This window comes from Scyliorhinus canicula, chromosome 8, assembly GCF_902713615.1.
Source record: "Scyliorhinus canicula chromosome 8, sScyCan1.1, whole genome shotgun sequence".
In the NCBI taxonomy this organism is placed as follows: domain Eukaryota; kingdom Metazoa; phylum Chordata; class Chondrichthyes; order Carcharhiniformes; family Scyliorhinidae; genus Scyliorhinus; species Scyliorhinus canicula.
Genome location: NC_052153.1, coordinates 61,419,171 through 61,433,655, shown reverse-complemented (window position 1 = coordinate 61,433,655; position 14,485 = coordinate 61,419,171). Strand labels below are relative to the sequence as shown.

Sequence of the window (14,485 nt, the reverse complement as noted above, 5' to 3'; positions counted from 1 at the left end):
TTGTGAACAAATTCAAAATCATTTGCCATTTCTGCTGCCTGTCTAGCAGTTTGCTCTTTCACATGGGTTCTCACTCAATGTGGGACGGGCATCTTTAAATTCCTCCAAAATAACCATTTCCTTGAGAACTTCATACGTTAGGTCTATTTTTAATGCTCTTCTACACCTATCAAAATTATTGTGTTTAATACTTTCAAATTCTATTTACGTCTGACCTGATTTTTCCTTAGATTTCTAAACTTCCTATCCATCAGATTCTCACACTAGCTCATATGCACTTAAGATGGCTTTTCTCAGCTCATCATAATTCCTAGATACATGCTGTGATAATGATGCGAACGCTTCACTAGCTCTACCTAACAACTTTTTTTGAACCAACAATGCCCACATGGTTTTTGGTCACTTCAATATATTTAAACGTATCCCCACTAGGCTCATGAGCAAGAAGGGTTACTGCTTCTGCTAGACTTTCCTCAACTTCTGCATTTAACTTCAACCTTGAAGTTGATAATCTGTTTGCTGTTCCACTTTCAAATACTCTCTCTTTTTCTGTTGCTTCTGCCAGTGCCACATTCTCTTTTCCCTTTCTTGTGCCATTGCTTCTCTCTCTCTTTCCATTGCTTCTGCCATTGCCACTCTTTATCTATCTTTTCCTTTTAATTCCAATTCAAGCTGTCTCAGTTCTTCATCATTGTTGCAACTGTTTTATTTGTAATTGAATTTCAGCTAATTCCAGCGATCCAGACTGTATCTCTGGCAAATTTAAATGCTGACTTATCGCTTGAATTATCTCCACCTTCCTCACCCCTTCAAGTAAAGTCTACTGTAGCTTGTCTGCCAAATCAAAAAGCTTTGTTTGAACCACCCTTTGTAAACCACCCAGAGTGACCTCTTCAACACCCAGGTAATTCTTAGCCACTGAAAGAGCCATTTTACCATTAACTCTCTATTTAAACTGACTAGGAAAGAATGTACCAGCCCTTTACACTTATTGTCCTTAAATTCAATAATCCTAAACCAAACTGGGTATTATATATTTTAATCCCGGATGAGCCCCCAATATTTGTTAAGATACCGGACGACAATCCTGAACAATTATTAAATCTGTAAAACTGTGAGGAAAGGAGATTTCACCCCAGGAGTGATTATTCTGACCAATAGGTATCTTTTATGTTAAAATAAACTTTAACCACGTTAACATCAAAGAAATAGCTCTATAAATAGCAGTTAAACAGTTCTTAAATAAAAGGAAAAACTTTAATTTGCTATCTAGACCTGCAATTAATTCCAATTAAACAACTCAATACAGTTCAAATGTCACTTATGAATAATTAAAGTTAACAAAACAGGTTACTTGCTTACCTGTGCAGACCTTTGGAGAGAGAGACCCTTTTCAGGAACAACCTGAAAATCCTTCTGTCTTGTCTGACTCTTCTGCTCAACCTAATAGCATTTAGCAAAACTGCCAACTGGAGACAAACCTGGCTCCTCCCATTAATTATATCATCTGTATCTAAGATGTCCCATCATCTACTTAGCTATGACTAAATACAATCGCTCATAAATTATCTGCTCTCCAGGGAATCCCAGAAAGCAAAACAATACCCCATTAGCTATCTCTCTGTAAACAAGTAAGTGATTAACATCAATCATTATCTCGCCTTTTACGACTCTTTAATTACAGCTCTATTGCACACACTGCCTGCATGTTGTTTAAACCAGGGATTTTAATGACATTACTGCAACAAATATATTAAATAATATATAACAATTGCAACATTCATCACAGACACATAAACTGAACTGGAAGTTAGCCTTTCAACCAGTTTCAATATTTTGGTCCTACTAATGTTCCCTCTACTTTATATGTCTAATACAGGCCTATGAAGTAAATGGCTTCACTCTCTGTTAAGGATACCAGGAGACACAGAAGTACCTCAAATTGTTTTAATGTTAATACAGCCTCTCATTTAAGCACCCACCCCAAAGAGTGGTTGTAAATCTGGGATGCTACTAACACACTGCAAGTTGCCTAATTAATTTAGGATGCATGTGCCAAATGGATCTGGTGTAGAGAGATTTCAAAGGATCCCATGCATCTCTTGAAACTTTTAACACTCATGTCAGACTGGTTTTGGTACTACTACAGTTTCCTGGTTTTAGTCTAGTCATTGTTGCTTAGTTTTTGTAATTCGGGTATTGTTACATTCATCCACAGTGGTGGCTGAAAGTTCATGTTCAAGACTCGTTCATAGCCATACAAATGCAAATTCATATGCATGTAATGTCTTCGCTTTATAAAGCACAAGGTATAATAAAAACAATCACAAGCTAAACACTAACTTCTATCACAAGCTAAACGCTAACTTCTGAGTACTAACAAATGAAAATTACATCTTACAAAAACCGGTGAACATCTTTTCATCAGCACTTCTCTATCCACTCCAGGGTATGAAGGAGTCAACTTTGGCTCAGGAAACAAAAAATTCCTGGTATTCTCTTCATAGCTTGCTAAGGTTTCATCCACTAAACCAAAAGATGAAAATACCATCAGTTATTTGACAATAAATAAATCACAGAATTTATTCTCAGGGTCCTCTACAATCAAACATTCAAATGCATCCAAAATATGATTTACCAATGAAATCCACCAGAAAAGAACTGAATCAAAGGAATTTACTTTTACAAGTATCAGCTATAGTGACATAAAAGCTAAAAATAATACAATGCAACAGCATATTCAGAAGTTAGCATAGTGGTAGGGTATTGTAATTTGGAATAGTGCTCTCTTCTGAATGTTGTCCTATGTAGTCCCTCTCAATGCTGTTTGTTGTCACATGTTTATCAACTGTTTACATCTAATTTGGAAAATGTAAGGTGGGGAAAACTCCAGTGGTGTTACAAAGATTACATTGATTTTCTGTGAGCATGCAGCTAGCTTTGTGGACTGTGGGGCATTTATCTTTGATATAATTGAATAAACCAAGGCAAGCTAGCAGCCTGTCATGTGATGGCTCCCCGATTGGTCGAGAGGCTGAGTTAACCCCGCCTCCAGGGCGAGGTATAAATACCCAGTACGCCCGGCGGTCGTCCATTTACTGTAGTCGACCGCAGGGTTAACATCTAGCTTATTAAAGCCTTACTTTTGTACAGCAACTCGTCTCGCGTTCAATTGATGGTTCATCATAGAAGTATTAATGTAGATAATTATTTAAATTGCAACTGCAACCATAGCACAAGAGGACTTAGATGCAACCTAGCAAAAGGCAAGTTCAGTGGTAAAAACGAATTACCGCGGATGCTGGAATCTGAAACAAAAACAGAAAATACTGAACAATCTCAGCAGAGAGCTAACATTTCGAGTCTGGATGACTCTTTGTCAAAGCTTTGTCAAAGGCGGCATGGTGGTTCAGTGATTAGCCAGTGATTAGCCTCACAATGCCAGGGACCCGGGTTCAATTCCGGCCTTGAGTGACTGAAAAATGAAATGAATGAAATGAAAATTGCTTATTGTCACAAGTAGGCTTCAATGAAGTTACTGTGAAAAGCCCCTAGTCGTCACATTCCGGCGCCTGTTCGGGGAGGCTGGCACAGGAATTGAACCGTGCTGCTGGTCTGCTTTGGTCTGTTTTAAAAGCTAGCCATTTAGCCCAGTGTGCTGAACCATCCCCAGAGTGACTGTGTAGAGTTTGCACTTTCTCCCCATGTCCGTGTGGGTTTCTTCGGGGTACTCCGGTTTCCTCCCAAAGTCCAAAAATGTGTAGCTTAGGTGTATTGGCCATGCTAAAGTCACCCCTCATTATCCAAAAATGTGCAGGTTACGTGGGGTTACAGAGAGTGGGCCTAGGTAGGGTGTTCTTTTGGAGGGTTGGTGCATACTCAATGGATCAAATGGCCTCCTTCTGCACTGTAGGAATTATAATGTTTTTTTTAAAGAAACGTTATCTCCCGTCTCTCTCACAGAAGTTCAGAGGTGATGCCAGGAAGCACTCAAGCAAAGTGACCTGGAATGGTCACACAGGAGTGCTTACTTTTGTGATTATTGCATGTGCCTGTGCTGTAAAAATTGTCAATTCCACTTGTGCAAAAAAGAATAATTAAAAGAATACAGGGTATAACTATGGACTGACATCCTACGCAGTTAATACTAGAATGAGTAACTGGTACAGATGTTAATGAAGTGATTTGTTCCATTTCTGTGAGTAAATATGTAGGGAAATTGAAATGTGAATAAATCGCAATTGCTTTGTAAAAAAACAAAAAAGGCTGTAGCATTTATAAAGAATGATGACGATACCTGAAGGACAATATTGCATCAGTTCAAACTTCGTACCGTCACCTGAAAGAAAATAATAAAACTCCATCAGCAAAGTTTTAGTATCCAAATAAATAAACATTCTTAGTTCAAAACAGCAGGATCATTGTATTTTTTTTTCAAAAATACCAACAAAAGGAATTGCCCAATTTATGTTGTATCAAGGGTTGATATAGAAATGACTGGCATTGATCTCTATTATTCTATATCAAGACTCATAACTTCATCACAAATTAATGAAATTATCTTGATCAAAATGATGGAGATTTTCTTCCTAACCCAAACAAAACATGTTTTCATTGTTGTCATTGCCCTCTCTATTCCTCAAAATAATATTGAAATGTCTTCTCTATTTCAAAACAGTTTAAAAGTAGGTATAAAATTAACGGCTGCACAATTCAGTTGCACAGGACCATATATTCAGTGCGATAGGTGTCATTTTGCACTTAAAATAACACTGCATGTCATGCACTCGCTTCTGTTGTGGGCCATGCCAGATGCCCAGGTTCGATAAGATACCTCACAAAAGGTTAAGTCATTAGGTAAGAAGAGCCCATGGTGTTGGAAGTAGTATATTGGGTATGGATAGAGAATTGGCTAATGGGCAGGAAACAGTGTGTGATTAAAAGTGGTTCTTTTTCAGATTGGCAACCTGTGACCAGTGAGGTTCCAGGGATCCATGCTGGGACCGCAACTGATAGCAATGTATATTAATAACTTGGAGGAATGAAGCAAATGTACTGTAGCCAAATTCGCAGACGACACAAAAATAGATGGAAAGGCAAGTTGTGTGAGAGTTTGCAAAGAGATATTGATAGGCTAAGTAAGTGGGTAAAAAGTTGGCAAATGGAGTAGAATGTAGGAAGATGTGAAGTTGCACACTTTGGAAGTGAGAACAAAAGAACAGTAGCACAGTGGTTAACACTGTTGCTTCACAGCTCCAGGGTCCTAGGTTCAATTCCTGGCTTGGGTCACTGTCTATGCGGGGTCTGCACATTCTCTCTGTGTCTGCGTGGGTTTCCTCCAGGTCTCCGGTTTCCTACCACAAGTCCCGAAAGACGTGGGGCGGAATTCTCCCCCCCCAATGCCGGGTGGGAGAATCGCCGGGGCGCCGCACGAGTCCCGCCACGCTGCCCCGGCACCCGCAGACGATTCTCCCAACCCCCAAAACTGGCGCGGCGAGATTCACGGCTGGCCGCTGGGAGAATCGCCGCTTGCCGTTTGTAATGGGCGAGCGGCGATTCTCCGGCCCGGATAGGCCGAGCGGCCTGCCCAATACGATGGGTTCCCGCCGGCGCCGTCCACACCTGGTCGCTGCCGGTGGGAACAGCGCGGGAACGCTGGGGGGGTGGGGGGATCCAGCACCGGGGGGGGGCCTCAAAAGGGGTCTGGCCCGTGATCGGTGCCCACCGATCGGCGGGCCAGTCTCTCTGAAGGAGGAACTCCTTTCCTCCGCCGCTCCGCAAGATCCATCCGACATTTCTTGCGGGGTGGCCACGGGGAGGACGGCAACCGTGCATGCGCGGGTGACGTGATTTACGGGGCACCTGCCGCGTAATTTTCGCGGCACCACTTTTATGCAGCGCCAAAGCCCGGCGCGCGTAAATGATGCGGTGCCGCTCCTAGCCCCCCGGGGGTGGGAGAATAGGGGGCGAGGCGCAGCCTCCGACGCTGGAGTGAATCACTCCGGTTTTCATTCCGGCGTCGGGACTTAGTCTCCCGATGGGAGAATTTTGCCTGTGATGTTAGGTAATTTCAACATTCTGAATTCTCCCTCCCTCCCTCTGATCAGGCGGAGGAACGTGACGACTATGGGCTTTTCACAGTAACTTCATTGCAAGGTTAATGTAAGCCTACTTGTGACAATAAAGATTATTATTATTTAAATGGAGAAAAACAGCAGAAATCTGCAACTCAAAGAGACTTGGAGGTACTTGTGAACTAAACACAGAAATCTAGCACACAGGTAATCAGGAAGGCTAATGGAATGTTGGCCCTTCGGTCAAGGGGTTGGGTATAAGAATGGGGAAGTCTTGCTGCAACTGTACAAGGTGCTGGTGAGACCACATATAGAGTACAGTGAACAGTTTTGGTCCCCTTATTAAAGGGAAGATTATTTCATTGGAAGTGGTTCGGAGAATGTTCATTGGGATGATCCCCAGTATGGAGGCATTATTTTAGGAGCATAATTTAAACATGTTGGGACTCTACTCATTGGAATTTAATAATAATAAAAATCTTTATTAGTGTCGCAAGTAGGCTTACATTAAAACTGCAATAAAGTTACTGTGAAAATCCACTAGTCGCCACACTACAGCGTCTGTTCAGGTACACTGAGGGAGAATTCAGAATGTCCAATTCACCTAACAGCATGTTTTTCGGGACTTGTGGGAGGAAGCCGGAGCACCCGGAAGAAACCCACGCAGACACAGGAGAACGTGCAGACTCCGAACAGACAGTTACTAAAGCCGGCAATTAAACCCAGGTTCCTGACGCTGTAAAGCAACAGTGCTAACCACTGTACTACTGTGTTGAGAGGTGATCTCATTGAAACATATAGGATTCTTAAGGAGTTTGACAGGGTGAATGCTGAGAGGATGTTTCAATTCATGGGAGAGTCTAGGGCCAGAGGGCATAGTCTCAGAATAAAGGGATGCCAAGTTAACATTGGGTTGTGGAGGAATTTCGTCTCTCAGAGAGTTGAGTCTTTGAAACTCCTTACCACAGAGTATATTTTATTTATTAAACAGTCAACAGTAACAAATATTTGAAAATCAGCTAGGTAACATTCCACCTATCACACTAACCATTAAACAACAAGGAAACATCACCTTTCCAAATTGGTAGCAATACAAAGCTATATCAGCTCATTTTTACAAAACAAACCACACAGTTTCACCCCTCATGGGTTTCTCAATAGAAACAGAGGATAAGCCTGAGAATATGTTATTACGTCCAGAGCTTTGTCGGAGAAATTATTTGTCCATCAATGTGTGACTTGTTCCATGTATCAGTGCAATTCTCCGTCCAGGAGCCGCAGCTCTGCAGATCCTCCCACATGGCCCAATCTCATCGGAATCAAATCTTGGCATCTACATATTCCGCTGGTCCTCAAGGTGCAGTTGAACACCCTTGACTTCCAGCGTGTTTAACCCGCGGTGACATGCCAGTTACATGCAGCACTCACCAGACCACCAACAAAAGCATCAGCTATCTGCGAAAGCATTTCTTCAACGGCGTTAGCAGGTAGCCCATTTGGCTGTGCACCAGGTCCCGCAGCGCCTTCTTGCTTCAAACCAGATTGCCGTCTGGACTCACACATCCCCCTGAGCTTGGTGTTTCAGGAGGCAGGTATCACAGAAAAGAATTGTCCTTTATTACGGCTACAGAAAAGAAAGGAAACAGCAACAACAGCCTCCAGGCATCTGCAGCCACCAGCAGGTGCAAGCAGCAAACACAACCTGTGGAGAGCTGTGGGGGCAGAATTATTGTGTCTAATTGAGGCCGAGATAGATAGGTTCTTAATCATTAGAGATACAAGGGTTACGGGGAAAGAGCAGTAAAGTGAACGTGAAGAATGTTGTATCACCCATGATCCTATTGAATGCCAGGACAGGTTCAAGTTTCCCAATTCTTATGGTCTTATGCCATTTTGGAAAAGCTGTGTGCCACCATTGGGAGCATGTGCTGGAACCGTGCAGAGTTGGCTGCTTAAGACATCAGTATGTAACACTAATTTTATGCCAGCAGTACCATTTTTGACATGAACATTCCAACAAATACTGTCTCTTAACCTTTTAAAAAAAATAGATTTAGAGTACCCAATTCAATTTTTTCCAATTAAGGGGAAATTATCATGGCCAATCTACCTACCCTGCACATCTTTGGGTTGTGGGGGGTAAAACCCATGCAAACACGGGGAGAATGTGCAAACTCCACACGGTCCGTCTCTCAACCTTGTGCAGCTGAATACGCATTCAGCAACCAAAAACGTTCTCCCAACAAGTACTAATTAAAGGGATCATCAATTGCTTTCAGGTTAGTTGCTGATTGATTTCTACTGTTGCTGAATTAGTAGAAGCCTTTGATGGTTTGTACTGCAACTTAAAGCTACTGAAGTCTTCAGGAAGTGGTTTGGCACGTACTTCAAGTATTGCTCATATCATTGTCCCCAGACATGGGGGACAAGCATGTACGAACACCAGATGGACAGCAGCATTTCAAGAAGGCTACTTACCACCACACTCTCAAGGGAAATTAGGATTGGCAATAAATGCAGCCAATAATTCCCACATCCTGTGAATAAATATATATTAAAAATAAAAGTTATTATCCCTCTTTGCCTGTAGAATGACTGGAAGAATAAACAGGGGTGGGGAAGTTGCTTTGAAAAGGGGAGAAGGGCTTTCAGAAAGAGATCATATCTACCCAGGATTCTCAGGGGAGCCATTCTCCTATCTCAACCTCCATGATGAACAGTACATTATTGCTGCTTCATCAATTAGGTGCCATCTTTGTAGCCCAAATCACAACTTCATGATTCACCTAATTATTAAAGTATTACTATTAATATACCAAGGCCTTACATTTTACATTTGATGTGATTGGTGGCCGCGATTTCCACTTCTGGTTGCGATTTGGTCAGCCAGCGCGAAACATGACTGGACACTGGCGACATGCTGGTGGCAGAGGCAGGAGCATGGTGGGTGCCGGGTCGCTGGGGTATTTAAATACAGAGGTAGCTCCCTGAAGGTTCCAGGAGATGGTGAGAAGCCTCAAGCACCTGTATTGGAGAGACATGACATTTGCAAGAGTTGTAGCCTCAGCACCCTCTAGGTAGACATCACAAGAGGGCAATGCTGATGGACACTCAGCCCCTCGGTTCTTAGACGAGTTCCTGAGCACTTCAGTGGAGGTAAAGAGTGCCAGGCGGGGCGTCTGATGGTGCCAGGCGGGGTGTCTGATGCTGATGGATGGCAAGAGGAGGCCACTGCATCAGACTAAAGAAGGACTGGTCAGAGTTGGCAGCCCAGGTCAATGGGCAGGACCTAGTTGTCATGGTATTGTGTGGAGATGTACTGAAGGGCGGCAATCCTTTATGGTGCTCAGAGGTACAAGATTAAGAGCGATAAAGGGCACATATATCTGATCCGGCCATGGCTGAGAGATATCGCAACTAGCCTCAGGGGGCATAGAACCCTGGGATGTGCAAATCAAACAGGCTCTTCAACCTGGTCCTCCGGTGGTGGGATGAGGTGCGAGGCTGGTATGGTGTCAAAGGTGGACTGCTGAATGCACATTTTTTCTGTGAGCAAGAGAAGAGCAGCCATAATGCTCTGGAGCGTAGATGAATGGGTGCTGGGGAGCCAATCTTGCTGATACTGAAGGTCCCTGAAGGTCCCTCTCATCTGATTCCACGTCCTCACCCTGTGCCTACCGGGGCTTCTCATCAGGTCCATCAATAGAGTCATTCTCTAGGTGTGTGGATCTGCCTCGCTATCCTCACCCTCTAGTGGGTTTCCCCTTGCTAGTGCCTGAGCGCAGCAGACAATGGCTATAAGTGACATACACTCTGGTGGATATTGCAGTGCAATCCCTGATCGGTCCAGGAATTGGAACCTCATCTTCAGTTGCCCAATGGTCTTCTCAAACACCATCCTTGTGGAGGCATGTCTCCTATTTTACCTCTCTTCCGTTTCTGTCCTTGGGTGCCAGAGTGGCACCACAAGCTACGTTTTCAGGGGATATCCTTTGTCACCCAACAGCCAACTATCTAGCCAACCTGGAGCCACAAACAGCCTTGGCAGCTGGGAATATTGCAGGATATATGCAGGTTAGGAGCTGCCAGGGCACCTTGCACAGACTTGCAGAACCTGTGTCTTGTGATTGCATACTATCTGCACGTTCGTGAAGTGGAACCCCTTTCTGTTAACGGAGGCACCGACAGACACATTGATTGCCACACGAGTGCAGTCCATTTGGCACCCTGGATGTGGGGAACTCATAATTGCTGCAAAACCTCTGGCTTTCTCAACCTGGCTGACTTTGTTCATCCGGTAACGAATGGATGTCATGACCCGTCTGAAGAGAACATCAGTTATCAGCTAGATGCAATGTGGACAGTGGATTGGGACATTCCACACAGATCCTCCACTGACCCTTGGAAAGAACTAGATGCAAAAGAATTGAAGCTACTGGCACAGGGTGTCCATCAATGCAGTTGGAGGCAATTTACGGAGGCAATTTACAGCCCAATCAACCCGAATCTGAATGTCACTGTGGGCCTAAGGAAGGCAGAGTGTAGAAGCCAGGTATTTCAAATACACATAATATAGGTAAAAAGCTGTCCACCTTCACTATGTAAAGAATGCAATATTGTGCTTTATCAAAACCAGCAAAAACTGGCCTAATACCTATTGTCACAATGGAGACCTCATGCTGACCTCACTGCTGCAACAATGGAGACCTTATGTTATCTCGTCATACTATATGCTAGGCATAATTCCGAAAATATAATTCAAACTGTCTTTTATAAGATTGTTTCAATGAGAATGTGGAATCAAATAATATATATTATTATTTGATTCGATGTTTTAAACTGTCCATTTTAGTAAAAAACAAGGCAACACAGTCTAAAATGTTTCAGCTAGTATAATCGTGGGATGTAATTCACCCTAATCTCAAACGGCGTGAGACTCATGCAATCGTTCATTCCTATTCCTCTTTGCCATGGATTCAACCCTTGTCCTTGGAAAAATGTAATGTTCTTATCAGACTTCTGTGTTTTGCAAACTCATGACTGAGTTTGGAAATTATATGTTTCTTTCATTTTAAAACTGGGAATTAATATTTATGCTTTAAGTAGCTTTTTAACCTATATTATGTGTATTTGAAATACCTGGCTTCTACACAGAGCCTTCTGTGGCACTGTACCTCTGACACATTGAGGGAGCTGGATTGCTGCCTGTACAATCTGGCAGCTGGATAGTGGCGTATTCTGAAGTGCCTTCCACCTTGCACTCCCTGCAGGTTCTGCACCTCCTGTGTCTAGCCTCTCCTCCCACAGATCACTACCTGGGATGCTGTCTGTGGACACCTGACCTCTCCCTTCTGCCCCTCTTTTAAGCTTCAGAAGAGGCCCCACCAGTGGAGTACACAATCCACATCTGCTGAAATGCAGATGGCAAGGTTTTGTGCATTGCAGGGTGCACTTGACAGAGATTCTCCAACATTTGGAAAAATAGTCCCTCAAAACAAAGCTAACAAAGCAAAGGCTTCAGCAGAAACCACAGGAAAAGATATGATAATCTCAGTATAAGCAGCAGCAAAACTCTCAGCTGAACTCGTAACAACTCATAAGCAGCCAATGTTCTGTCCCCTCTTGTCCTGCCCTTGGAGAGAAATGTGAAAAAAGCAGATTGGCCGTTTGCCCGTGTGACCAGCACTAATCACGTAGGCAACGTAATATTCTGATCAATTGGGGGTGTTAATGGGCTTAATTAGATAGATAGATAGAGCAGTAACAGCACAGAACAGGCCCTTCGGCCCTCAATGTTGTGCCGAGCCATGATCACCCTACTCAAACCCACGTATCCACCCTATACCCGTAACCCAACAACCCCCCCTTAACCTTACTTTTATTAGGACACTACGGGCAATTTAGCATGGCCAATCCACCTAACCCGCACATCTTTGGACTGTGGGAGGAAACCGGAGCACCCGAGGAAACCCACGAAACACAGGGGGAGGACGTGCAGACTCCACACAGACAGTGACCCAGCCGGGAATCGAACCTGGGACCCTGGAGCTGTGAAGCAGCTGTTTCATTGGCTGTTTAATTTCCAGTTGGTACACTTCCAACTATGATGTTCCTTGTAGAGTCCCTCAAGATGGCTAAAGGTCGTAGTGCTGACAAAGAACATCAAGCTATGTATTTCAAACAAAGCTAGTTTATTTACACTACTTTAAATGATTTGCACACCTTACTAGGTAATAGCTAAGAAAAAATCTATGCGACAGAAATCTATATCTCTCCAATACAACTAACACCCTATGTCAACACCTTCTCGAACACCTTTTCCCAGAACCCTAGAAGACACAGTATATTTAGATGACAATGCTCTGGTGCCATTTCGTGTTGACATACATGGACATCATCTTGGTAACCCTTCATACTCCCGACACTATGCATATCATTTGAACCTCCTTTCTTTGAAGACGTTTGTGCAGTAACAAACAGTAGAACATAAGCAATGATATTACACAGTACATTGATATGTATACCAAAAAGTTAACAAGTGAATCAAAATTGTTGAAGTTTTAGAAATTAAGTTTTTCAGGTTTCTTTCTGATTCTGGATGATCTTCTCAATCTACTTGTGTGTTGCACAACTGTCGTTGTCTTCTTCTTGTGCTTGTGGTGTTGATATCTTGTCACCTTTGTCGGAAAAAACGGTTTGCTTTCTGGTTTTTTTAGAAAGGACCAACTGTTCTAGTTTGTTGGAATGATGCTTTTTCCCAAACCATATCCTGCAGTCCCTTGCTTGTTGTTATTTGGGTGTCTTCTATACTGCATGGTTTGTCAAGCGTGACTGCAAGTCCCAACACTTTGCCGTCTTGAACTACAACGCCAGCTATTCTTTGGTTTCTAAGTCATACCTTTGTGTAAGTTCTGTTGTTCTGTAGTTACTCTTTGTGTTCTCAAGATCAGTTCCCTTTGGCTTATCGGATTCATCTTTGAGGTTTTTAATATCACTTCCCTTTGGCTTATCTGATGGACCTTAGAACTTTTTGAAATTAGTTCCTTTGGATTATCTCACGTATTTGGGCAGCACAGTAGCATAAGTGGCTAGCACTGTGGCTTCACAGTGCCAGGGTCCCAGGTTCGATTACCCGCTGGGGTCAACTGTCTGTGCGGAGTCTGCACGTTCTCCCCCGTGTCTGCTTGGGTTTCCCTCCGGGTGCTCCGGTTTCCTCCCAGGTCCAAAGACGTGCAGGTTAGGTGGATTGGCCATGATAAATTGTCCTTAGTGACCAAAAAGGATAGGAGGGGTTATTGGGTTACGGGGTTAGGGTGGTAGTGAGGGCTTAAGTGGGTCAGTGCAGACTCGATGGGACGAATGGCCTCCTTCTGCACTATATGTTCTGTCTGTATGTATCTTTGAGCTCTTTGTGCTTCTCATCTGGAGTCAACTTCTCCAAGATGTCTTCATTTTCTGGTTGGCTGTTCACAATTGATGTGTTCTCAATTGATTGTTCACTGTTGCACTCTCATTGTCAGCCTCTGCACTGTCCAGTGACAGTCCCCCCGTTGTCCTGTACAGCTTGTAAGCTATTTGTGATCGCTTTGTCACTAGTTGCAAATAAAGTAGATAGACCTTCATAGTCTTCCTCTTCTGGCTCATTATCTGTTTCTCCACTGTCCTCATTGGCATCATATGTCGTGGCCAATTACAATGATCCTGTCTTCACGCTTCTGGAACGTACAGTCGCTCAGCGAGGTTCAGGGGTTTGCACGCTTTCGCTCCTGTGGTGATTGTAGATCTGTCTAGATGCAATACAACTGAGCAAGCACTAGAGGGAGCACGGGAGAGCTATAAATACACAGAGACAGGAAGTGAGGACACACTTCACGGAAGGCAGAACTCGTAGCAGGACACAGACACACAGGCAGGCAGCATTTGAGGTAGCCGTAAGTTAAGCTCTGAAGAGAGAACAAATTCACAATAAAGCATCTTCTCCACCTTTGAGACTATGAGCTTTATTAAGACACGAGGAACAACACATGGTACCAAGAGTGGCTTCAGGCGCTTACGACAGGACAACTCAGCTGCAGACACAGAAAGAACAAAATGGCAAGAAAAACTCCTACTGGACATTGGACTTGGGAAGACATCGCTTATTCGAGGATGTGGCTTGGAACCCCACCTCAGCTGGACACGACCGGCAATGTAAGAAATGTCTGGAAAATGTTTAAACAAATGTTTAATTTATATATCATAGTTAATGATGCAGCAGCAGCCTCAGATGAAATTAAAATAGCAATGCTCATCGCAGGACATGAAGCTAGGAAAGTATATGGTGGATTTAAATACTCAAAAGATGAAGACAGTAACAACTTACAACAATACTAAACAAATTAGTACTGTAAAGAATTTGAACAGAACGGTAT

General features: G+C 43.3%; 1 protein-coding gene across 2 annotated transcripts in view; it reads right to left on the bottom strand.

Moving 5' to 3' along the window:
* The window catches only part of LOC119970281 (spermatogenesis-associated protein 6-like), a 131,212-nt gene that overhangs the window by 79,149 nt on the left and 37,578 nt on the right, over positions 1–14,485 (bottom strand). For both annotated transcript variants that reach the window (XM_038804652.1, XM_038804651.1), the window contains exons 5-6: positions 4,298–4,339; positions 2,402–2,526 (exon numbers count right to left, since the gene is read on the bottom strand). In XM_038804652.1, coding sequence (XP_038660580.1) covers positions 2,402–2,526; positions 4,298–4,339 — 167 coding nt within the window. The remainder of the gene's footprint in view (positions 1–2,401; positions 2,527–4,297; positions 4,340–14,485) is intronic.